The 27,651-nt window shown below is 44.8% G+C and overlaps 1 protein-coding gene across 1 annotated transcript; it reads right to left on the bottom strand.

Annotated features, from left to right (window-relative positions):
- T265_06416 (hypothetical protein) lies at window positions 1-25,326 on the bottom strand (the record flags this gene model as incomplete). Its single annotated transcript, XM_009171674.1, has 7 exons — window positions 1-818; window positions 4,540-4,786; window positions 5,458-5,553; window positions 11,696-11,906; window positions 14,986-15,111; window positions 21,143-21,225; window positions 25,213-25,326. The coding sequence occupies 7 exons, from the start codon at window positions 25,324-25,326 to the stop codon at window positions 421-423; spliced, it is 1,275 nt and encodes a 424-aa protein (XP_009169938.1).
- Window positions 25,327-27,651: the final 2,325 nt, after the last annotated feature.

The following is a 27,651-nucleotide window of genomic DNA, read 5'->3' as shown; positions in this document are numbered from 1 at the left end:
GGCAAACACAGTTCCAACAAACATACACTGGGCACGAAACTCAGAGATGCAATGAAAAGAACAAGGGATAAGAGGCTCTATTAGGAGAATCAACAAAAATATTACACGAACTGGTGAACGTACGGATCGAACAAATGGAAGGCAGACGAAAAACATGGATGCGGCTGAATGCCGCGAATTGGGAGGGCGAATGTGCAAGGGTAATCGCAATGCAAAGCAAGCGCGCACAGGAAAGAACATGGAAGCCTTTGCTGTCGGGTGACAGGGTCCAATCAACAAGAAAAATATGAATTTCATAACGTAGACAACCAGATAGGAGTAGAGGTTCAAACATAATCTGAACAGAACAATTGAACTGGAAAAAGTGACAAAAAGTTGAACGCTGTATAATTGCGAGTCTTGATAAACGGCTCAAAATGATTAGGTGTTGCCAAGTTTGTTACCGAATGGTGAGCTCGGTAGCGTTCGTCTGTAGGCAGCAGCGCAAGTCTGATTGTGGTTCGAATCAACGAGCGGTGGGGTAGATGAGAACACAGCGTACGGTAGCGATTTGCGACTTTTATCCGAACTATTTGTAACACAAGGTTCACTAAGAGCGTCACTATTGCATGTCCCAGCAGAAGTAGATCGCCGATATGAGGCAAGCTCAGACGTGTTGAAACTACACTTACTGGCTTGCAGATCACTTGTGATAGTCCCATCGATATGCAGCAGTGGACGACCGCGTTTGCCCAACGTTTTGGAAAGTAGTGTTTCAAACTGGAGGTAACTCCTTGGAAATGGTAGGGGAACGGCGTTCAAAGCTGCATATAAACGGTCTGTAAAAATGGAGGGAAGTTAGGGAGAAATGGTGTTCGAACGACAGCTCCATGGTTTTGAGGGAGACATGAAAAATGACAGTTTACATGAGTGGCAGTGCTTATCTGTGCACTAAAACTCCTCTTTAGTATGAGCGTACCCGCCTAAGAACACCAGTATAGTGAAACCAACAAAACTACCGACGGCGACCTTTCTACGTGTAATCACCATTCCCACTGTCCCGGAATAAAAAACGCTGTTCCCCCGTCTTCTCTCTCTTCTCCGATTTACGCACAGACGCCATATGCTCTCCAAACAGATAAGCCTGAAGTCTTCGGCTTCCCTGTGCTTCTAAATTTGCCATATCTCCCCTAACTTCTGTTGTTTCACTCTTTCCCCTTCAGTCGGCGCTCGTTATCTCGTGCCTGACATCAATACAACGGTCACTGATCTCCTTTTCGTTCACACACAGAAGCGCCTCCATCCGGGCTTTATCCCAATAATAACGTCTATCACTGTGTATCAGTGATGTACCCTCTTGTAGAGAACATTTACAAGTACTTTATTTACTTCAATNTGCCTGACATAATACAACGGTCACTGATCTCCTTTTCGTTCACACACAGAAGCGCCTCCATCCGGGCTTTATCCCAATAATAACGTCTATCACTGTGTATCAGTGATGTACCCTCTTGTAGAGAACATTTACAAGTACTTTATTTACTTCAATGTAGATTCTGGCTTTACCCGAGCCAATATCACCCCAATTGTGCACAATTAATGTCCGGAGCTCCAGGAACCAATGTGACCAATTTTTGAATCGACCTCAAGTCTGGTCACCAATGTTCAACACGTGACCAGTTGACATATGCTTCACAGCTTTAGTCCTCCGTCCTGGAACACTTCTAATTAGGTACCGGAGAGTGCCCTGACAAAACTACCCATGCACGACCTGCATCTTTTCTCAAACAACTGCATCGACAACATCAACAAACATCGACGACAACCTTCCATTTCGCTCTGGCGGTGTGGTGTCCCGGGACAACAACAGCAGAGCAAAGTTCGTCGGACTCCCGCCTGATCTTACCCTATAGTCTTTTCGTTATTAGTTCCAACTACATCCTAAAATTCCAGACTTGTGAATGGGTTTAATTTTTGACTCCGATATGAAAAAAATCGTTCAGCCATAGCACCCTTTCGGTGCCTAACTGCCATGCCACCCGAAGGTTGCACGAGGGCTGGGATACTGCCAGATTGCCGAAGCCAAAACAGAGGAAACTCCGATATGGATAATACCTGGTCCGTGTTTTGATTCTCTCCCATCAGAAATGCTCATTTCAATGGGATACTGCAGATTGCCGAAGCCAAAACAGAGGAAACTCCGATATGGATAATACCTGGTCCGTGTTTTGATTCTCTCCCATCAGAAATGCTCATTTCAACACAAATTATGTTACCACGCATGGGATTGAAAAATCCCTCATCTTCCAGCGATTTCAATTGAAAGCTGTTTCAATGCTGTCCTTCTCCCCTCCTGCTATTCTGAACTCATGATGACGAACACACGTCTCTGCAACTCCGAGTTTAAAGCCATACACCCGTTAGTTCTTCTTCATGCCGTCCAGTCCAGGATTAGGGTATACCTATACAATTTTTTCCGATTATGAGAAATGGGCTAACTTGTCTTCTGTATTCCAAGCACTTCAAAATGTTTCTCCGTATTATTTCATCTGTCATGACCATTTTTAAGGTGGTTTCTCGCTACCCCAAAATGCAACATTCACATGTGAAGACTAAGTGGCTTCTCATCCGACAGGCAAGGGTACTCCTTTGACTAGGGATCCCTGAACTGAATAGTCCAATGCGGACATAAATTAGCCACCAGACTGGCAATCGACCTTGGTCGGATGCAGCGCACAATGGTAAGGCGAAGACAAGTTTCCGAGATCAGTGGGGAGGATCTTACACGTGTTACTGACCTGATGTCGGATTGTTGTCCAAATGCGGCAACATCTCCGAAGCCACTAATAGTCGAAAGGGTCGGTAACCAAAAGGTTAGCTTTGTTACCAAAACAAAGTGGGACGTTGACATCTGAGCAAATCTCGTTTCAAACTTTAAAAAATCGTCTTAGATTGAGAGCATCGACTCTTATTCCACGCATCTATGAACAGAATTGAGTCAATCTGGGGGGCAACAATATTAGCGACCAGGACGTCGAAATGGTTTATTCTTGTGGGAATCCATCAAAGCCCTAGTTTTGTGACAAGTGAACATACCTCAAGTCAAATATATGCCTTTTGTTCAGAAAACGTTTACGTCTATTTATATTCCATATTGTCCTTATAAATTCACTCAGCTTGGAATACTCCCGCACAGACTTAAATTGAAGACAAGAGAAAACAGTAGATGAAGCAGACCTGGTGCCGATCTATTGCAAACATTCTGAAGTGGGCACACCTCCAATCAGGCAATCCGGGAAGAAAAAAGAGCACGTGCGCTTCTGATATCGCAATATCTTTCACTGCTTTTTTGCCGAATCAGACTTTATCTACCTCATGGTGTGCGCCATTCTGGAGGAGGTACGGAGAACAGCGGTCTTCGTAGACGATGTTTCGATAAGTACAACAAATGGCCCAGTCACCGCAACTGACGGTGCTGGATGTTTTCTGCGACTGAAGTACCTGCTGCACAACCTAATACCCGTTTTCTAATTACCTCGTTCGGGATGCGTTGACGCCATCCGACACCGCCAACGCTTCTGAAACACCCGCAGAAGTCTCACCTTTGTTCGTAGACGCCATGCCTCGCAACCATCCAACAACACAGCGCTTGCTGTAGCAACCCTTGAGACCCAGTGATACGCCTCTTTAAACGTCAGAAGTAACGGAAATTAACATAAGTGGTTCTGGCCTTTGAGAATTGCGCACCGATTTCCGTCACAGCTAAAACAACTTGCACTAAGCTTTCACAGCAAACATTCACATTACAAAGAACCGTGAGGCCAAGAGGAACTTCCCACGACAATATCCAATCGATAATTAACGGTGTGCGTCACGTGTATGCAAATTAGGATGCATATATTCCACAAATCCACCATCAGGAAACAGTATGCAAAAAGTTTTGGTTTTCGACAGAGCCGACTTTTGGGTCGATCAGCGTTAACAGCTTAATATAAACTGAGCAACGTCTGATCACAACTTTGGGAGTGCTCCTACCTGATGAGCCCCAAAAAGTAAGAAAGCGGTCGCGGGTTGTCAAAGAGGTCTCATCAACCTCATGAGTAGTGTATCAAATCATTATTCACCTTTGATGATCACAAGACATATTCGTCCGAGAACGCAGACCTCGCACATAGAGTATCAACCGCGATTCAGCCCACAATACTCCGAACTGTTCACCTGTACCAAAGCATCAGTTGTCAGACAGTATCCAAAACGCGAACGGAAGGTAAGCAGTACAAGTAGACTTGGTTCACTACACACAAGTTCCCCAATTTCCTGTTTTCTAAGAAAAGGTGATCCGTGTTGACGATCAATAAGACCAAAATAATCTAAATTCTCCAATCTCTGAATTTTTCTCGTTAACCCAGAAGTTACGTTCGTGAGACCGGCGGTTGTTTCGCTAGGCAGCGAGATCTTTATTCAAGAAGAATTAACTGGAATGCAATTAAGGAATAATGAAAAAAGTACCAACCGGGTTTATCTCACTTATCTGTTACTAATAAGCTAAGCAGTACTTACCAGGATGAACAGGTGCAGACTCATTGATCTCGCTGGTCATGGGATCCTGATCAAAGTATTCAACTGAAAGGTTGATCAGTTCGAAGATGTCAGTACTCTGTTGTTGTGCGTTGAAAACGTACAGTATCAACTGCTTTGCATCAGAGTGCCTGATGGCCCAGGTTCGGATCCGGTCATACGACCCGCTGCTCACCGCAAGAGGTTCAGTTGGTGAGTTGGGGAAATAGGGTTCCTTGGGGGGGAAAGCCTAGAGAGAGGAAAATGGCAATTACACTCTACCTGTCCTTCACAGGCCATTAGTAACTTGAGAATTTCACTTGGTAAATCTTTCATGTCCCGGAAAGCCTCAAATTCGGTCGAATAGTGAAGAATCTCGTTCTTCGAAGTGACGACAGAGATCGGTGGGTAATTGAATATACCGGAAAGTTTATTTACTTAGCGATCAATGTGAGAAACCTATATACCAAAAAAGACTGTCAACCGTATAGCATAAGCCAAGTACATTTTCTAGGAAAGCATAACCTTGAAGTAACCCCTGAATAACGCGATCAACTGGGAGTCAGTTGAGTTAGCGCCTCGGTATATGGTTTAAAAAATTAGGTCGCAGTAACGCGGTGCAGAATACTCTCACTGACGGGATGACAATGGACCTTCCACCCATGCAAGCGATGCCATGATGCAATATCCATGCGAAACACATGCCAAGTAATTAAGTTCACTCTTCACTGATGAGTACTGAAATCAGAAGGAAGCCGCAAAGTAAGCCACGAACAAAGAGCAGTCTAGTGAAATGTTTCATACGATTTCAAGGTGGCAAGGTTGTCGGGATTCCCAGTTCGACATAGTTTACGCGAAATTGTAGGATAAGAACCCAGACAGCATGAAGTGCGAAATAGGTAAAACTGAAAAACAGCTTACTTTGACAGCATATCGTATAGCCGTACGCAAGTCTGAGGCGAAGAGGAACAGGCAAGCTCGTGTGATGAACATTCGAAAATCCACCCCAGTCGAGGACTAGAATAGAGCAAACACAGATTAGGATTATCGACATCTATACAAATATACCACTATTCTGGACATACACAATGTTACCCAGAGCATGCATATATGAGTCTGGAAGTCATCAGTCGTTCTGTTGGAACTATCCGCCAAAACTACACCTATTGGTGGTCGCGACAATCACGGAAAACCATATGGTGTTTCAGAAAAAAAAGATCTACAGAAAACAGCGGATGGGAAAGGGGACAGAGGAAACTTAAGCAGCGGTATTTTGAGACCAGTGCACCTCCAAAGGCCCACAAACAACCCACCAAGTATCCTTCCTATCCAGGTCTTATAGGTCAGATACCATTCAGATTCTCTAAGATGAACGTGGAAAGTTGCGCAAACTATGCGACTGTTTTCGATAAGTCTCATCGAACCTGAACCAGGGAACCAGTTATGCTGATAGCACGAACGACCCTGAAGTACACGCTACACTCGACCTCAGCTTGCCCAACCTTTCCCCTAAGAATGCGGCAACGCGCAGTAACACCACAAAATATGCCGAGAAATCACATACATAATTCACTTCCCACAGAGATAAGGTAAAAAATAAATAAATCGTTCAGCTGTAGCACCCTTTCGGTGCCTAACTGCCATGCCATCCGAAGGAAGCACGAGGGCTGGGATACTGCCAGGTTACCCAAGCCTAGACAGGGGAAGTAGAGTGGCGGAATTCGGGTTCGAACCACGGACCTTCCCGTCTGTAAATTCGCGCTCCAACCACTTGGGCCATCTCGCCCCCAAGGTAACGCAACTAAACCACACAGCCCGTACTACAACCTGATACATCACCATCCTCATCAACAGCATAACATCAGTGTTCAACACCGATGCTTCAATGCCGTACAAACATGATTTATTTGACAGCCTTATTATAAAGAATGGAATGAAGGTGGACGGGGAAGGGACTCGGTGCCAGCTTACTGCAATCATCCCGAGATGCCTAGACCTCCAGACATTCACTCAGGCGATCTGGATAGAGACTGACAACAAGAACACCACCGACATCGGTTGGCAGCCGTCTCGTAGTGTCTCCAACCAGGCGCAGTGAAGATCACGCGGTCCCCACCCTGGAAGTCCAGTAGCACCGACAGCACCAAAATATTGCATATTCTCTTTCATACCCCTTTGCCAGTTCAAGGGTTTCCCACCTCTTTGCTTCCGCCACTATGAATGGAGCACGAAAATCAGTACTCTCTTAGGCAAACGATGGATCGACATACGCAATAAATGACACCTTCTGGTTCTGGACACATTCTTCAATGGAAGTACCCGTCGTTATGGATTCTCCGACACCAAATCATATGAGCTAAGGTTCTGAGACAACGATTGTCGAACACCTGAAGACGTCTCAGGTTCGCTGCTCGAACAGGCCAAGTCTCACAGCCATACAACAAAACAGCCCGCACTGGAGTTTGATACACACGTCCCTTGGAATTCAGGGTTAGACCACTCTGACGCCATAGGTGTCTCGAATTAGCAAACGTGAACCGAAACTTTCAGATTCGTGCACTGACCTCACCGGTCACAGTACAATCAGAACTAATACAGCTTCCAAAGTATGTGAAATACCCCACAACTTCAAGTGCCTCTCCCTGGATTATAAGTGGCGTGTTCAGTGACTGCATGTCCATGAGCATTACCTCACACTTTGTGGGTGCAAAGTGTGAGGATGACCTTGATGAGTTCATCCAAAAACAACAGCTCTTTCTTCTATTCAGAGACGAAAACTCTGTGATCTGCATATTCCAGATCGTTAGAGGCTATATGAGCACTGGGGTTTTGAAGACCTTTCAGCGTTCGTCTCACTATCTCACTGACCGCGCAATTAAATCAGAATGGGGAGTGTTCAATCATGACGGACACCGCTTTGTGTACAGAGAGCTCTTCGTATACTTTCACATGCTCGAAAGTTTGAGAACACAGAGAATTCACGGTGTTCATAAACTTACGGGACACTGCTTGATGGGCAAGCATGCTAAGGCCAACCAAGCAGAATGCGCCTTACGAGTGGTTTGTACGTATGACGCTGTTCTGCCACCTGATGGAGTGTGAAGACTTGGTCAATGCAACCCCTACCAGGCCGGGATCCTCCATGCTGTTCTCAATTCAGTGCTTCACGGGCTACCGTAAGGCGACGAAGCAGTAATGACATCAAGAACCTCGTTACAACTGGGGTAATGTTGACAGCCTTGTGGTTACCACACTCACTATTAGCCCATTTTGAGAAACAGCACTATCACTAACTTTCGAGAGTTGTTTGAGAAAGTCTCCTTTTCCCAAATACAGACCAATAGATCACACAAGCGCCGACTGAGGATTTTACCCCATCTTTGAACAATGTGGGTTAGAGGTCATCCGGACCAGAACTCTGTGGCGTTTGAGAGTTCCGCAATCACCGTCCAAGGTTCTAAGGCAACTGTGGATTCCAGATGAGTGGCAGCTGATGGTCACCATAACTGTTGTTTGATGCATTCGGTCCACCTGTCGAGGCGTTCCTTTTTATTCAAAATGGCCAATCCATTCTGATGCTTGATGGTAGTTTCACAGTTGGTTTCCGGGGACCGGTACACATAACAGTCAAGACTCTATGGTAGGTCTTTTGAGAGCAATAGTGGTGTAAGTAGACGGGGCGAACGTAATCCGGACCTTCTAGACTTCATCAGGAGTGATTCAACTACTGATAGTCTGTCTCGAATAACTAAGGAGCATGCAGGGAGATCGCCCATGTAGATAGACACGAATACCAAAAATGTTTATTCTATTTAATGGCGCTTCCGCCATCGTCTTTAAACTCTAGGTGAACAAGTTCGCCGAATACATTCCAAATACCCTGCAGTATTTTTCGGAAACGCTTGGTAACCATAGGTAGATTTATTGTTGGGTAACCTTTCGCTTTTGGCACGAAATCCTCGTCGACGACGAAGTTGAACGACAAAAGAAAGAAGGGACATACTTGTGAAACATCGTTTTCTCAAGGAAGACGACCTATTTTAGTAAGTCCACAGAGCGGATGATGTTCATGGATTCCTCGGCAGTCTTACTTTGGATGAGCGTGACTAAACGAATTTGTCCCTCAACGGAATCAGGCATGTCACTGAGGTCAAGTGACACTGTGGGTCGCGTGCATATATGATGCCTTATAAAACACTGCCAGAGCGTGAACATCAAGTCCATGAAGCTGTATCCGGTGGAAATCCAACTGGACGCTCATGAATCAGCGTTTCACTAGCCACTAAGATGAGGATGGAACAGTTAGCCTAAAACGCCTGTTATAATAGGAATAAGACCAACGCTTCTGTTGTTAGCGCATTCACCTGAATATTCTTTGAAAATAATACAACACTTGATTAAACCCTTGTCGGGGACAGGGGCATTCGCCCGAATAGGTGCAAACATGTCAGCGAGGCAGCTGTATAGGAAGTCACCACCGTTCTGCAACGGAACTTGGAAGACTGTCCGGATGAGGAACTGCAGTTTCGGTAAAAAAAAACTGTCCAGAGACGAGACGCTAGCAGTAGATGATCGTTACGTCGGACGGATGTGTCAAGAGCCGGCTACAGACTAAACGAAGGCTCCTTGATTTGCCAGAACTTAAGCCAATCACTGTGGCTGGGCCGTTCTCCTCCAATCACGAAGATTCCAGCTGAGCCTTGTGGGAAATTCTGTAACCACTCCATAAATATTGTCATCATCAGAGACCATCTTAGGCTACAGTGCCTCGTGACATACCATAGTGAGTGGAGTAGAAAGCTAAGGGCCGACAAAGGAGACGAATCCCATAGCGGAAACACATTTATCTACTTTAGAATCAGGGGTGGGCGAGATGGCCCAAGTTGTTAGAGCGCGAATTTGCCGACCGGTGGGTCCATTGTTCGAACCCGACTCCTACTTCTCGACTTCCCCTGTCTATGCTTGGGCAACCTGGCAGTAACCCAACCCTCGTGCTTCCTTCGATAGCATGGAAGCTAGGCACCGAAAAGGTGTTACAGCTGAACGATTTCATTGACGAAAACATGAGTATCCCAATTTGAAAGTGTTTGAGCAGTAACTTGAATCCGGATGGTCGAAACGCAAGTTTCGTTCATTCACTGGGCAATCCGGGATAAGTTTCGACATTCTGCTCTCACGTTCCTGTAGTATACCGGATGCCTATGTGGAAAGTCGCGAATAACCAGCTGAATCGTTGTTCGAAGTCTGCAGCCCAAGCGCCCAAACGCCCTTCTTTGTTGGAGACCATGAGATCATTTTGGTGTTTGATTATTTCACTGAGGACTAATTGTACAGATCAACTAGGACTACTACTGTACACTTCCAGCCTCTCTCGGTCCGCATGTACCCTCCTTTAACTGGTGACTGATGTGGCTTCAATGCTTGAAAAAGGTCAGTTTGGATGATCCACAGATAGAAAGTCCGGCACAGCGGATGGTTCGAGGGATCTCGCTTCAAAGACGGTAACTATTCGAACTAAGGTCATCTCGTCGGGAACGGAGAAGGCATGTTTTATTCTGGGCTATGTGCGTTCGACATAAACCGCACAAGCGCGAATAAAGTCAGCACCGAACAATAGTATCAGAAAAGTTCAAGAAAGGACGGAAAACGACTGAGCTTTGTCATCAGCAGCCGGTGGTTTGGACTGATTTCTCGATGAGGATACAGCCATGGAAGTCGTTCCGCAGGGATTCCATGCACCTCCACAATCTATTACTATTCGTTTCACTTAAGGCATATTCAAAATACACCGGCGAGGCAGCAAAGCATCACCGTCAAAGTTAAAACTTTTTCCCAGGTGAAGAAAACAACATATATTAAACAGTGAGTGGAATTTACACGTCCACTGCATATGAATTCGCAGACGCTGTGGTGGCTTGTATGCAATCATTTTGCTGTGACAGTAATCTGCAACTGGTGGGATAGAGCTAAGATCTGTCAGATCTTCAAAAGTGTTCGCAAGCAGGCAGCCCAAAACAGAGGACCATCCTACCAACTGGACTATTCTAAGGTCACAGATCACAAGAGTGATCTCCAAATGGTGAGCATGAATTAAGCGCTTCTGGCCCGGCGTTTGTCGTCCTGTTGATAATGATAATTCGGTGTATAAACACATGTCACAATTCCTCTTCGTTCCATCGCCTTGCTGTGCCAGCCGTTTGCCTAATTCAACGCCAACAGGGCGTTTCCTACTGCGGAAGCATAGTTCGGAGGCTTCCGGTGCCTGCCCGATTACCCAAACCGCTTCAGTCGGGAAAGAGATGGCTTCGTCACCTCTGGGGAACCACTTTTGTTCCGGGTTTATTTTGCTTAACAGATAATGGCAGAATCTATCCGCCCCTTACGGTTGAAAACGTGCGTCCTTCAGAATGTTGATGGTTTCATTCGCAATATTTTGATGTGATTTCAATTCACAACAATAACGACAAAGCCTGCATTCTCTAGATCAGACTACTATGGTGAGTGCTGGAGTTGGTGACCTGATGCGTAAGATGGTAGGACCAAACCTCAAAGTCACGATTCTCAGATCCATTTCCTTCATTCGATTTGGCCAGTCGGAATTACAGATTCTTCTTGCAGTTCTTTGTCCACGGACTGCCACCGCCCGCGCTCTTCAACTGGGTGTTTCTAGGACAAATTTCCAACTGTTTAGCAGTGCCTAAACTTCTGCGCAGTAGAAAAAACAATTATATTGATCCGAAGGTGTTCCATGAGATAGTCTTCAACTTCTGTAATATTCCTTGAATTGGTAAGCAGACATCTACTGAGGAGGCTCTGCTTACACTGTCAGTCGACGCATCTTCAGTCTGCAAATCTTGAATACAAGAGCCCAGTTCGGTCATTCACCCCAAATGGTTTCTAGGCAGAGTTAGATATCTAACACCTCACTCCCGGGTTTACGGCGCAATGAATCGTGATGTCTGTTGTGCTACGGCAACGCCAACAAAAGAAGCTGAAAGCATTGATTTCCAGTAAATAGCCACCCGGAAACGAATCGGTGACCTGGATTCAACAGTGTAGATTATTCCGACCAAAACGTATGCCACATCACAACCCAACTTAGATCTGAAATCTAATACTGGCAAAATAAACATTGACTGAAAAGTACACCCTCATTTACCTCGGTGGTGTAATGTTGGACTGCCTTGTTGAGCAAAAACGTCTCACGTTCATTGGGCTGCACGTTTGGAAAGATTGCATTGATGAAGGCCAGTTGTGATAAATAACTCTTGTGTCGCGCAATGGAGAGTAATTTCTCCAGGCGTACGTGGACCCAGTCTCGGTAACCCGCATTTTCGCATTGCCGTGGGTCTTCAAACCGTTCAAAAGAGCTTTGGGGGGAATGCGGAAGGAACGGCAGATTAAACTGGAGGCAAGAGCATGGGGAAACCAGAGACGGTTAGGACAATGTACACACGATTAAAAACCTTTTCTTCATGTGATATGGACCAAGAATGGTTATCCCATCTCAAGTTCATTAACCGTCAGAAATGGCTTTCCTGACGTTTTCTACCAGATTTAGAGTTTGAGCTGACTGACATGCGGTGCAGTGTTGTCCAGCTTGTGTGACAGCCCACAATATACCAGCAAATACTTGTTTTCGCTCAACTTCTTGCAATTTTGTAGGGTGACCCGTGGATACGTTATCACGTAGAACAGGGGAATGTAACCTACTTTGATTATTACAGTGTAAACGAGATTAAAAGGAGTTGGTGATTTGGATGATCAACGAGCCGAATTAAAAACCCAAGTTTACGTCATTCATTTTATGCAGCTCGGAGTAATTCAGCATGGCTTTTCGGCAGTTAAAGATCACCAAACAGGAGAACATTACTCCAATCAACCGCTAATTCGCTGATCACATTCGCCACAAGTTTGATTGTTTCATTGATATTGTTGACAGTCAGGGATGACACACATTAATATAGTATTTTACACTTTCCAAGAGTCACTGCAACGATGCGAGGTGAAGAAATTCGTTCCGGGCTTGCTTATTGTTTCAGGAGGCCGCTTCAGCGCACTTGGTCATCTACCGCGGTTGAAAAAACTGTAGTGTTCAGGAGAATCTTCATTTCACTATATCAGACAAGTATCGTAGTGAAGCTTTACCGTTTTCCATATAACTGGTACATTCCACCTATGACACTGAAGAGAGCAGGGTAGGCCCCGCGTCGCTGAAAGCGATTCAGCGATGTTTGTTTCATTATCATCAGCACTACCACCGACAGTCGCGCAACTGTGAAGACACTAGCGCTTGAATACCGCACAACTGTCAGTTCGTCCGGATGAATTCTTATTACTAAGTAAAAAGCATGAAAGGAAAATAATTCAGTGCAGATGATGGGCCTTCAGAGACAGTAAGTGGTTTGAAGACACGATTTTTAATCGCGGGATCAGCAAGCGGGCATTCACGATTGCATATCCGTCCCCTAAGCGTATTTAGAACGCAATGAACCTTAGTAGAGATGACTTCCCAAGGAAATCCAAAGCTAGCAGTGCCTGCCAGGTCATATCACACGTGTACAAAGAATTCACGATTTTGTTCCTCGAACAACGACTGTATCCTCCAAGAAAAGCACCATATACACAGAAACAATGAAAAAACCTACGGTTCGAAGGTCGGGTAGCAATCTTCAAAAACATGAGTTTGGGATGCATTCCAACCTAATCAAGAACATTTAGAAATCGTCGACACTCGATAAACATGGGGCTTAACCTCACTTGCAAACCTTTAGAAGGGCTCGTCCCTGATTTCTTTCCCGTAAAACAGCTTCCACAGGTTCTCCGATTTGCAATCGAGGCTGTTAACTGGCTCCGTGCAACTGAGCAGCGAAAATGATGCAGTGGGCTTTTTTTTGCCCACACATGCAAATTCAAGTAAGTTCTCGGGTTGTCACCTCAGCTGACTACACATGAATTGATGCTACAGGTAACCAACACACAGCAGGGCTTTGTTGACTTGTTCGCCTTGGTTGTGAAACATCCATTTACCGATTGATCCTACGCAGCCTTCATCGTTGTCGTACGCTGCAACATTGTTCAATTTTTCCAAGTCGATGGCACCGTTGGTGGGGCCCATTACCGCACAATGCTCTTAGCTGTAAAACCTTTACCAGTGAAGTGAAACTTTTTGCTCCAGAATGTTGCATTTTGTCGCGTATGTGCTCAAACTAAAAACTGTCCTAATCTACATTCATATTTTTGCAGCTCACCGAATTTCGTTGTCCACTGAAGCAATCATACCTCTGGAGAAAAAGTCTGGTGGAATAATTTCCAAGCATCGCTGAGACCCCGGGATGCCTAAATGGGGCTCGAAAGTCTGGATTAGTACTCTGAACTCAATTGCCCGATTGCTTTGGTCCATCAGGGACACATCACAGTCTTCGAAATTTCAATTTCATTGTGCGAATACTACGCGCCGTGTTGCTAGGTTTCTCAGGTTCGCAGTTTAAGAAATCGAAACGCCAGTCAGTGTTCCTGTGGGTTTGATTGGACGACATTTTGATCAACGGTGTGAAGATCGGCGTTTATTGAACACATGACACATATGAGGAGGCCAAAGCATGGTATTCGAATAGACTAGTAGGCAGTGGGCAGCACTAGAGCTTCGTATCGGTACCGTGATAATAGCGACATCATACTACACAACTTAGCCTGGTCACAACAAGTAAGTGTGAAACACTCATTCATGAGAAGCAATACTGCCCAACTTCAAGAAAATAATAGCTCTGGAATGAGTGGAAATTGACAATCGATATACATGACCAAAATTGGCCCTCACAGGTTACCCACATTCGATTAGGGTCTATTTCATCTTACAAGGTATTCTATATTGAAAGTTGTGATAGGATTTATGGAAAAACAATGAGGCACAGGACTAATTATTGAGATAACGTTCGAGGGTTAAAATGTCATCATAATCAGAAGTCTTGCAGCTATCGAAAACTGGCGCTCAAAGGGTGAGTGCGTTTAGCAGTACTAACAGATCGCGGTTCAATCGCCCGGTTTGTTGGCAGTAATTCACGTGACTAGTCACTAGATAGGAGAAACGTAATCATGATGAGACCATATCAACGCAAGCCTATGTTTGCTCCGGAATATTAGTCACCAACATTAACCTACAAGTGACAAGATCTACCTGACAACCAGCACTGAGTAAATGGGTCAGTCGTAAGGAATCTTAGCGGCTGATTATCTGACTGCCTTAGGACTCGGTCAACCTGGTAACTTTTCACTTATCATAACAAAACTTTTATGTCGAAAACGAAACGTAACCCAGCAATACATGCACCGACTGTTTACCAAAGTTCTGAAAAAGGGTGACTCTAGTTTATCGGACTTAGAGCTTCTCCCAAAGGAACCGCAAAGGTCAGTAACAATAGACCAATTCACCTGGAGCACGACACTTACAATGCAGTGCGAAGGAGTGCATGCAGGTAAACCATACCCTCTGGATCAGGCAGACCACATTCGTTGGCTATTTGAAATCGACAAAAGTCATCGTACAACAGATCACAAGTTGGGATGTTCAAAGCCCTGCAAAGCATGAGAGCACAATATTAAAGAAACGGGTATGTGGTGGCATGGTAAAAGGAACTGAATGCTACAACAGGCGTAGGCTATCCGCCTCCAAACGACTTCAGCCCAGTTTGACGACTATGAACCATATAAATATGTACAGCAGTACGGGCTGGGAAAGAATACGGTCTGATTGTGGCACCCTGTCGGTGTCTAGGTGCCATGCTACCCGAAGGAAGCATGGGAGTTGAGAAAACCTGCAGGTTGCCTAGGCAAAAGTAGTCGAGATGCAGAGGTCAGGTTCGAAACACGGATTTTCCAGTCAGTAAGTTCGCAGCTTAACCACGGAGTCATCTTGAGCATATAGTAGCGAACGCTTACTGAGAAAGAGCAAACCACAGATGTAGAGAACAAACAAAAGAATAACGTTTCCCTAAAGTGGTACGGTCAGTCGACTGATAGTCTGTGTTGCCGTTACTGGCAAAATTCTCTAGTCATAGCATCTCCGTGCTGAAATAGAAGAAAACAACGGTTTCCCTCCAGGCCGCCTTGTAGAGAGGAAACCCGCTGAACCTAAATCCTGTCCTTAGTCTATCTTAGATGGCTGACCTCAGAGGAACAAAGTTCCAACCAATATGGTCCTCTGAGAAACCAAATTCCGACTACCACACTATGATAGCTTTTGGACAGAACTTGCGGTAATTATCAGAGGAGCCCTATTTACTGTCTTTGCCGTATTGAGTTGTCTCCATCAGGATGAAGGGCGAACGCATTCTTAAGGTGTCTCCATTAGCAAGACAGTTTATCCGCTATAAGCCATGCATAAAGGGAACTCTGATGCCAGCTCCTAAAAATTGGGTCACAGGAAAATTGGAGAGCAAGAAATACAGTCAGACATTGGAGGTGATATCCTAACCACTTGTTCGTGATTTGGAATTAGGATCGGATGACGGACTAGCGAATAACGGACATGTATTCCTCGGGACACTTGAGTGACCGGCTTCATCATCATCAGCTGTTAGAACAACGTACTTGTCATACAGTGGTAGTAGCTGCCACAGTTTCGTTCACTGATGATTTTGGGAGGTGGGGTAGATAGCTGCGCATTTGAGGCGGGAGCTGATAAATTGGTGCGTAAATACAGTAGTCAGTGGATTGTCAAGCGGGGGGATTGGGAAGGGAGTTATGCATTGAAGGCAATGGCTTGGGTGCATGAGCGCCATTGAGGACTCGACTGGACCACGCCTGACAATGTCTCTAACCATTAATATTGCCCGTCTCGGGGTCCCCACTAAGGAAGATGGCAATGACCTGCGCAACTGAGTTTGCTGGTAATGACTTTTATTCTTCGCTGCCAAGTCATTGTTTGACCGCCTCTGGCTCACTTCCACCCTTCACGTGGTTGTGCGAGAAGAGCTCTTCGAGGAACTCGGTCGACTGACTTATGCAGCACGTGGCCAAGCCAGCGCAACCCATGCAGTGTGATCAGTTCATTTATCGAGTGAGTTGTTTACCCCGAATACCATTCGACGTACTTCAGCACTGCTGACCCGGTGTTCCCACCAAATTCGAGCAATGCTCCGTAGATACCGGTGATCAAACAGTGAAAGTCTTTTGACGCCCTCGGCGCGCAGCGGCCACGTTTCTGATCCACATAGTAATATGAAGCGCACCGCAGCACTGTAAACTCGACCCGAAGCTGATGTCACGCCCACGCCACAGGTGACGCAGGTTCACAAAAGCTGCTCTGGCCTTCTCAATCCGGATGGAAATATCGTCTTTCACCAGACCACCGGGGCTGATACAGCTGCCCAGGTCTAATACCTCAATCGGTTCATCGGCAAGCATAAGGCTATGTTTCGGGGGCCACTCAGTCTTGCAGTAGCACTTTACATTTTGCTGGTGTGAAGCGCATGCCAAACGGTGAGGCAGAATTATTTAAATTATTTAGTATTGTTTGCATTGCCACGGGGTCAGATTTAAGAAGTGCTGTGTCGTCTCGATCTGTGAGCGGACGCCCTGGGAGCACTTCGACCCCACAGGCATTAGAGGCTGGTAGTGAGTCTTCCATGATCGTATCGATGACGAAGTTGAAGAGGAAAGGTGAAAGCAGACAGCCCTGTCTGACAACACCTAATGTGGTGAACTCAGGCGAGGGCTTCCCACAGACCTTCACAGGACCACTGAAGATGGCGTACAGCGCTTCAAGAAGGGTCAAGAATTTATGGGGGACACCGTACAGCGCCTCAAGAAGGGTTAAGAATTTATGGGGGGCACCTTTGCTTCGCAGAAACTGCCATAATGCCTGACGGTCATCAGGGTCAAAGACAACTTTCGGATCAAGAAACACAATCAGTGTTGGTTGATGGAAGCAGTGCCGCTGTTTCAGAATTTGGCGGAGAGTGAAGATATGATCGATGCATCCTCTTGCAGGACGGAACCCAGCTTGGTTTTCACGGATCTGTGTTCAGTCAACCTTCGAAGGATAAAACCAGAGAGCACCTAGATACCACAGCTAACAGGCTGATGTCAAGGTGGTTTTCATACGGCGTCCGCGTACATTTTTCGAAGACAGGAATAACTTTCGACACGCCCCCCAGGCAACTTCTCTTCGTTCCATATAGCACTAATAAGCTTTATCAGATGGATCGCCAGGGATTCTTCGCCTTTTTGAAAAAGGCTACATACAGACCGTCCGGTCCTGGTGCCTTCTCAAGTTTAAGCACGGAGATTTTGTACTTTCTTCCGAAGGGTGACCAATGTTTACATCCCATTCGCCTGTATGCACTATCTCTACAGGCTCTGTTGCAGGAGGCCAGTACTCAGCTCTGGGGCTGAATGCGACTCTCATGTCATATATTCCACGAGTTATCGCTTCTGGGTCACCGGAATCACGGAGGGAGAAATGTGAAAGAGCTGAGTTCACCCTTGGCATTCTCATATTTATAACCACGTCTGGGTCTTGTATGCGTGTTTTGGAGACAGTATAAATCAATTTTAAGAGTATAAGGTTTCAGCAAGCATTGCCTGTTTGCCAATTTAACATAGAGTACGGACGTTAAAAGCTCCTATATAGAAAGGATCTCGAGGATTTGGAAGGGTGTTATTTTGTTTACCGTTAAAAAAAAATTATGTCGACAGTATTGGATAATGCGCCGGCGGTCACGGTCAACCGTTGGGCGATCAGAGTGTGCAACTTGTAGGGCCGACCGTTTCTAACCCGTCTCTCCTCGAGGGAAGGCAGCACCGTAGCTTCCACAAATATGGATATGCTGGTCGCCTTGGGGAAACACTTTACTGCCTTCACACTCCTGTCGTAGACGACAGTACGACTTTACCCCCAGACTGTCTCGTAGAACAATTACTCGTAGTACGGGGTCTCACTGCTCTTGGTCTGACTGCTCCCCTTTGGCCTTCCTGGCATGGTCGCACCTTGTGGAACGACAGTGCACAAAAAGGGAAAGGGGAGAAACTAATGTCAAAGCCTAGGTGAGAGTGTATATTTAGAATCGGTGATGAGTGACACGAACATCCTTTGCAATAACTTCGTACGTTTTTTACGCCTAGCCCAAGTAAGACGGAATACGCTTGAGAGATATATGAAAAATAACAGTCTCGCACATGTTTCATTCAATATGAAGTTGAGCACGAGGGCGATCACCTTACTTCCTAGCAGTCACTATTTGCCTTCTTTTGATTGTGTACCTGCTATAAATCCTTTTATTGTTGTTCTTTTTGTCACAACAAGCGCTACACTGCTTGAGATGTCGTTTTCAATTCACTGGAGGGAGGAGTAAACCGGGATCGTTTTGATTTTGTAGTACCTTGTCTGATTGTACAAGGATTCAACCCGAATCAGATTGTAGCTCAATCGACTCGTAAAAAAGCACGTGATCCATGCTGACGGAGATGATAAAAAATGAAAGCCATTCTTGAAATCGCGACATTCCAGCCATAATCAGCATGTTCAGGGTAACAGCCACGTTCGTCAAGTAAAACGTTCCGATCACACTCCGACCGTTAATACTGCGAGACCACGTACATTTCTATCAAAGTTGGCATATTGGCAAAAGTATGAATGGTGATTGGGAACGAATAAGGAAGCTTATGGGATAGGGTAAGACGAAGCTAGGTGCATATGAGATTGATATTACGCCAATGAATAAAAACAACAATCGTTCAGCTGTGAAACCCTTTCGGTGTTAAGCTGCCGTGCCACCCGGAGGTATGAGGACTGAGATTATGCCAGGTGCCCAAGGAGTGGAGAAGCCGGGGTTGGTTCGAACCATGGACTTTCCGGTTACTGATTTGCGCCTCAACCACTTAACTATCTAGTGCTCCAATTAGTCTAATCAGTTGGGAATGTAGATTAAGTATTCCAGGAAAGAAAATGAGCTCGTGATATCTCATTGCTGAATTATCGTGACTTTTTAACCAGCTGTTTCAGACTGCACAGGATGGAAACACAATCAGGAACAATTAGATCCCAGCTGACTGCAATTAATTCTAAGGACATCTGATTTTGCTGAACTACTAGAAGACTTCAAGTTAATGGGTTAATTAGCTGTACAGTCACTTTTTACTCATGCCCATTTTCATGTGGTCACCACCGCCACAAAACAAAGCAATTTAGACTTTGGACTCCTATTGCGCAACTTTTTATTAACAACGGCCAATTTTCTCCTGAGAGTATACAGTATATATAAGTAGGCAGTTTTGCAATGATGAGAACTGAAAACTGTATTAGCCGACAAGTAAATTGTACAAAACGAATTCTTTCAAGATCCATCCGGGGCATTTTTATTTTCAGGCGTCACGTGGACACTATTTTCTCAGTCTGCACAAACCAAGCCCAAGTCCAAAAGTTTAACTCGTGTCTGAGGAAGCATGTGCACGAAGCTGACAGGCCAGACCCACGCTCGCCAACTGGCCACATGAGTTCCAAGGGTCGCGTGGGCCACACGAGATTCGTTGTCGTACGGTTGCGAAACTTGGCCTATGAGGGTAGATTATCCCAACCGCCTTCAGATTTTAGCACTGACGTCTTACTGGGGTTGCTACTAATGGATGTTGTAACGAGTTAAATAGAAGACAAGTGTACAGCGGCGCGAAAGGTACCCCAATTGCGGGGAACATCCACCACATTTATTATCGTCTTTCAAGACAAGTGTTGTTTTTCACACCACCTTTAGAATGGCGCAAACTTCGGAACGTGGCTGAGAACATAGATGAGGAAGAGACTACTAGGGGTCTGATTGCTGATGGTACAATCCGCCTTCCAGACTGTGGTTTCAGTGACCTAACCTGTGCTTGGCTGAAGCCGTTGCAAGATATGACGTCGTTCGTCGTACCAGAATGTCTGACTAAGCGCCCTGCGGTATATTCGCTTCAGGGGAGGCCAGCATCGGGTCTTTTCAATGTCCACTCTTTTTTTCACTGTAAGCTCTCAAGGATGTTTGCTGAATTTTGTGCTTATACGGCAGTGAAGCATAGGCGTCAACATTGATGCTGTTTGTTTCTGACAATGAGATAACACCCTATGAACCGTGACTGTTGCTAGCATGCTTTTAAACTACCCCGAATTCAGTCGAGAACAGCTGATTATTGAACAGCATATCCTCAATTTATTCTCTAAGAATGTGTGAACTGTAGCCCCAAGCAAATATAGCAATATCAGCCTCACCGTTGCCCCACCCCCTTACAAATGACGCCCAAATTCCGCTTATATAATTTTCCTCTGTCCATTCTGACTCACGCACAACTCGCGTGGCCTGAAGTATTTACCTGACGCAGTGGTTAATCCACGGTTCCTAAGCCCACACTAACCCATGTAATATGACCGTTTGAGCTTTTGCGAATATGCCAGTTCTGTTGAAAATGTACGTCGTGTCGCAGAGGTAACGGTCGAAGAGGAATGGCGCACTTCAATCTGATCCAAGTTTTATTTGTTTTCGGAAAAACGTGAGTAAACGGACACTGCGCGACCAACTGCGGATACGAATTAAAAAAAAACGTCAAGTGAGGAAGCAAACTGAAAGTTGGTGCTTACTCTGCCATCTTGGATCGCACGTTATTGGCATATAGTCGGGGATCCATACGCTCCTCGGAGTTGGGATTGTAGACGGGTAGAAACTGTGAATGGGAAAGGGAGTTTAGAAAAGCAACACAGAATTTTGAGCAAAAAAAATTCACATCCTGGGAAGGATTCTTTGAAGATATGAGCAAGAAGCTATTAGGCTGTAATGCTGGAAGTCTATATCAACCCTTTACAGCACATTTGATTAGTGAGGATCATTGATTTTCAAATGAATTTTAACGCCCATACTAAGGCACATATGTGGGGAAAAAATGAGCGCAGATTAAGCGCAGCACGCAGCTCGTCATTCACCATCAAACGAAGCTTAAAAAGGTATCTATTAAAGGGGAGGGTGGTGTTAAATACCCGAACATCATGACTCGGTAATACGACGTCTAGTGTGAACAGTAAAACACACAAAGCGAGAACACACCTTTAGAAATGAGTCCGTAAACTACCAATCGTAATGTGAGGAAGCTACATAATGAGCGGCACTAAAAATCAGCAACCGGTTAACTGAGCCATACCACGGCCTTCTGGGTTTTACATTCTGTAGTGAAAATCATACAGCGGTTAGAATATTTTCCGACGCAAGTAATAAAGTAAAGCGTAATAGTCAGCATTGTGGTGAAAGGTCAAGTAAATCCTCCAGATAAGCAGGTGACTACGCGTACTGGAAGTTGGCACACACGTTGACCCATGTTCAGAGGAAAGCCACCTAAGGGACTATGAAGAACGGTAATTATGGTGATTCCTATCGGTGAAATTCAGGCTAGCCAAGTATGTTGAGGAAAACTGCCACTTGTGAAGGACTGACCCATTACTATCGTACTACGCGCATCCCAACTCTCATACTGCCACGTTTTACAGAGATACGTCTAGGTCGGCACCTGTTATTTTGATGCTGACGCGAACAAATGGTGGGATGAAATAAACACAGTGGTTCATTCGACTGGACAATGGGTTAGTGATCAAATTTCACGGCGATATAATCTGCCAGCAGTCAAGGAAAGAGTTGGTATAAACTCGTACTATGTATGGTGTGTAGTTACCAGTCCTTTCGAGAAACCAGTTCAATAGATTGAACAGAGATACCTCTCTTGAGTGTGTCCCACCTAGTGGGTAATAACTACATTAGGCATCATCCGCATCTGTTGGGAATGAGTGTTCCAAACCTGAAGAGAAGCAGGGTAAAACTTGGGGTCTGCCGTGTTAGTATAGTTGGCAATTGAAAGGCTGCACGGTCGAAGCCCATTGCGGGTGAGCGTATCCACTATTTCTAGTGGTTATGGTACCATGATCAGGTTTTCTGGTGCCCTCGTCCAAATTAGTAATAGCAGTTTGCACACAAGAAAGAGGGATGGCAGTGCATTTTGTGTCCGGATGAAAGCGGACCAATATGGTCCGCATCTCCAAGTTTTAAGATCTTCCTCCGGAAGAAGTTCCATACCGGGATTGGAAAACATAGCAAACGTGTGGAGAACTCACTTCCCCACACTGCTCAAGCGCCTATCGCAAACCGGATGGGATCAACTGAATCAAATGTCGCAACGTACAACGAAGAACTCTAGGAACGATTTTCCAACGTTGGAAGAACTACAAACCGTATTTTTGCAAGTGGAAAACGAGGTCGCTGGAAATAACTGCGCATGCGCCAAACTGTTCAAACTTGCTGGTCGAGGAGCGATCACTTCTTCACTTAGTTTGTACGACACAGGAAGCTGGGGCGCTCCATGGGGTTGCAAAGAGGAAGCAGAGAAAAGCCAGAATTCTGGCTCGTATTCTGGCGAATCGGATAAACATAAAAATTAAGGAGAAAGACAGTCCAGAAGAGCAGTGTGGACTTCGCAGGGGACTTTGATTAAATGTTTCAAATGAGAGGAATGCTAGAGGAATGTCAGTCGATTTCCAATCCGTCGATCTCACTAAGGATTTTGACACAATAGGCAGAGAAGCATCGTGGACCGTTTTTTTCAGGAAGATGAACTGTCAAGACAAGTTTGTCAATCATGTCATCTTTGCAGCCTCGGGTGAAGCCCACAGCCTGAACCTGCGAATTTCGACAGTGACACGGACTGAACCAGACTGCATCGGGAGCCGAAGTTACTCGGTTTGAATTCCGACTGAAATAAGCGACGACACTTTTCGAAACTTACTTGTGACTATTCACTACCGCCTGGATGATCATCTGTTAAATTGGGAACGCTTCCTATTCAAACGAGCGTTGAGTGACCTGAAAGTTCGAATATTGTTTTCTTTTGCTAAAAACCGTACTCTATATTTTCCATTATGAAGCGGGCATGCAGCATCTAACGAGATGAGTCTGCAGTATCCCGTTTCGGTTGAACTATAACTGTTTCCAAAAAGTCTGTTATCCGACAACCCAATGCTGGGAAACCAAACCTTGCCACATGGAATGAAAGTGGGATAGCGTGCTGCTCAGATTTCTGTGAACTCGGGAGCACTCAAATTACCAAAGAAATGATCGATAAAGGACTGGACTCTATTCCGGCCTTTGATATTCGGAAGAATGATCGCGTGAACGACAGTCCTGGTACAGTGTGGGATCAGAATAACATTTCTACACCTATTGGGACAACCGAACATTCAATAGCACAGCAAAAGTATTCTATAGAGGAAAATGTTGGTAGCTCAGGTAGCGTAGATGGTGGTCGTTGGCTTGTTCGCTGAGCTGGGCAATTTGATTGCAAACATTTCATCACCAATCGAGGTGACATCATCAGTGCGTTATTGTGGAGCATAGTAGCACGTAGCGGTGGGTTGGTGGTTGATGGTTGTTGGTAGTAGTAGTAGGTTGGTGGTAGTTTGACAGAGACAGTCCAATAACTTACGCGATAGTTTATGGAATTTTCTGCGTTTTCCCATCATCATTTGGATGGTGATTACATCAAACTACATCATTCGAGTTGTCTCCAAGTTTCCAACTGTTTGCCAAGCAACATGAAAAACCAATGGATCTTGTGGTTTTATAGCAGCCTTTTCCAGAGTTCGCAATTTACAACCCGATTCCATAGAAAAGCAAACCGACTTGCTCAACCTCTCGGGTAACTAAAACGAGTAGCGTAGCTTTTGCTCAAATAAACTCCTACAATGTGACTCAGTCTCAGCGAGTCCTCTTCCGTTACAGATAAATGTTCAACATAAGTGAAGTCGCTTAACACGACTTGTTGACTAGGTGCTCAAACGCTCATCTGCCATAGTAACACAATGAATGACTTAACGTTCGTTTAAGGCTATGGTCTAGTGCATAAAAATTAACGTAATCACCATGAATTTTCTCATTTGTATTGTCACTGGCATGAACATAGTTCTGCCCTTGATTTTCGTGGACAACCGGTGGTCTGAATACCTTCTAGAGAAACACCAACTTACGGTACTGCTCACTGGGGTTTGGGCATTCCGACACTGTCGTGCTGTACGGTAGAGGAACAGCAACGCTCCTTATTTAACCCTAAGTTATCAAATGCAACAATCGGCACCATAAACCGCTTTGAAGGGATAATCTAGACTCAAAACAGCTTTTTCTTTAGGCTCTACTGAACTTACCCAAGTAACAAGTTCAAAACATACCGAAAGGCAGGTGGGAAATCAGTGGGCGCGTGTGAGTTTCCTCTCCCTACCTTTATGTTTAAACTAGACTCTGAATATATTATACTCTCCTCTACTCGGATATTCAAGGCATCCTTTTAATGCATCATGACAATGCATAAGACAAGGAAACCGGGTTCTAGGCAAGAAACACTCTCCAGGAGCAAATTGGAGGATGGATGCATACAAACAGTAAACTGAATAAATATCGATAAAGCACTTAATCCCATAGCTCTCAAGCAAGCAGATTACGCATCTCCCATACACAGATCTTTTAATCACGTGCATGCCGCAGCACACCTTATGGCCAATGCACATTACCCACTTTCATCAGCACAATCAACCAATGACGCAGACTAATGGTCAGTCTACTGCCAACTTTTAAGTCACAAAAGCGGAAACAAAAGAAAGACGAGGACAGCAGCACGGCTTACTTCAATCTCGAATCTTGTGGTGAACTGCGAAAAGGTCATCCACAAAAGCTTCCAACTGAAATGAGATAAAATGAAGTAACCAGGACAGGGTATGCAACCCGGCGTAGGTAACATTATTGCGTGCGTATAATTCAACACAACAAATGAGTATGCAAAACAACTTTAGACGAGTGCAGAGATACGGGGCAGGCAGGAAAATTAATTCATAGCCAGTGACAACGCAGCTTAGGAGTACGGGTAAAAAGACCGAGCGTCGAAATAGGTCATCAGAAAATGCATACACAAAGGGATTCCAAAGATCAAACGTACACTGAAGGTCCCTTCCAAACCCATGTTGAGGTATCCTGTCAAGAAATGAGAGAACAGACGGATTCGTCTTAATTAAGCATGGGTGAATTTACGGAATCCAGAAAAAAGAATGCCAAGAAAGAGCATATTTAGGAAAAACAGTCGTAAGCATATCATTCGCTGTTCACAGCGAAACATATTTGGAAGGATGAACTGATGATATGGTGTGTACTCTCGAACGAACTGCTCTACAAAAATGATTCCAAATGAATGGACCTGAAGGGCTAAATGAGGCAATCTCTGGCAGTTCAGCCAATAAGAACTACACTGAAAACGACAAAACAGGAATGGAAATGGAGATCCACCGGTCTGAATAAACCTAGAAACGGAATTCACTCTAGTATCCAAACTCGAAAACTTAGCTTGGAAAGTGTAGTTTCACATATTCCATGAACTAGCAAATTCTAGTCACACATGAGGAAAATCAAGTTCAAGACATGGGATAGTTTACATTACTATCTTCCTTTAATGACGACAACGCCTACATCAAAGTTATTTTTGTACGACTGCCTCATTCGTCCGTAGTATTCAGAAAAAAAGCACAAAGACCTACTTACGCCAGAAAATAAATTCAATGATTGCCAGCAGTCGTCATAAAAGCAGAAGTGTCACAAAAATGCGGAAAACTTTGTTTTCTTGTTCATATCTTCATTTATATCGTATGGTACGCAGACCTCTCTGAAACATGATCATTATTTATACGAAGTTGCCCAATTTTGTTACTAAGTTGCCACTGATCCCATTTGTTTTTCATCAAAGCTTTCGGTCCTGCTTCATGCATTCGGACAAGTAGAGCCTCACGGGCTGACGGCAGATTTGGGTTCCTGTTAAATAGCAACCTAAGCAATGGATCATTTCGATCCAGTTGACGACCTGTTTGCAGTGGCACTTGGTGAATAAAGAGGCTGGGTTGTGATATGACAAGCAAATCGAAGCACCTTCTTGGGTGCCCAACTGTCATGCACCCTGGTAAAGGCACAGAGAGGTTTCTAAAAGGCTACAGGAATTCTGTGATCAGACAAGCCCATGAACTGTTTTCATGCTCCACTGTAATGATTCGAGGTAATGATCAAGACGATGAACTTCCTAAAATCGTTCATCCGATGGAAAGACGCAGAGAAAAAACTGATTGTGCCATTCAAACGTATTTTCCACCGCAGAGAAGTTCACTCCCACAAAGTCTCACAACGTACGAGTTTCGTTTCGAGGAGAACTGTCCTTCTGAATGAACGTGTGTTTATGGCACGGTGAGTTCTATTAAAAGTAAGCACTGGGGGAGTTGGTCAGAATAAAACAATGGGAATCCAAATTATTACTTCAAACGCCCGTTCAACTTACTTACCCGTTAACAGAGTTAAAGTGGTGTGACGAGGACTAACAAAAAATATAACAGAAGCATTTCGACAAATACGCTAATATACAAATCAATTTGGTTTAAAACAATGCCAAATTATTACTTCAAACGCCCGTTCAACTTACTTACCCGTTAACAGAGTTAAAGTGGTGTGACGAGGACTAACAAAAAAAAAAACAGAAGCATTTCGACAAATACGCTAATATACAAATCAATTTGGTTTTCACGAGAGACTCAAGTGTAGCTCTCGTTTATGATGTCCTTCAACTGAATGTGCTGCACACAGGCCGCCTCANGCAGAGATACGGGGCAGGCAGGAAAATTAATTCATAGCCAGTGACAACGCAGCTTAGGAGTACGGGTAAAAAGACAGAGCGTCGAAATAGGTCATCAGAAAATGCATACACAAAGGGATTCCAAAGATCAAACGTACACTGAAGGTCCCTTCCAAACCCATGTTGAGGTATCCTGTCAAGAAATGAGAGAACAGACGGATTCGTCTTAATTAAGCATGGGTGAATTTACGGAATCCAGAAAAAAGAATGCCAAGGAAGAGCACATTTAGGAAAAACAGTCGTAAGCGTATCATTCGCTGTTCACAGCGAAACATATTTGGAAGGATGAACTGATGATATGGTGTGTACTCTCGAACGAACTGCTCTACAAAAATGATTCCAAATGAATGGACCTGAAGGGCTAAATGAGGCAATCTCTGGCAGTTCAGCCAATAAGAACTA

Source organism: Opisthorchis viverrini, assembly GCF_000715545.1.
Source record: "Opisthorchis viverrini unplaced genomic scaffold opera_v5_132, whole genome shotgun sequence".
Taxonomy (NCBI): Eukaryota; Metazoa; Platyhelminthes; class Trematoda; order Opisthorchiida; family Opisthorchiidae; genus Opisthorchis; species Opisthorchis viverrini.
This window is presented reverse-complemented; position numbering and strand designations above follow the sequence as displayed.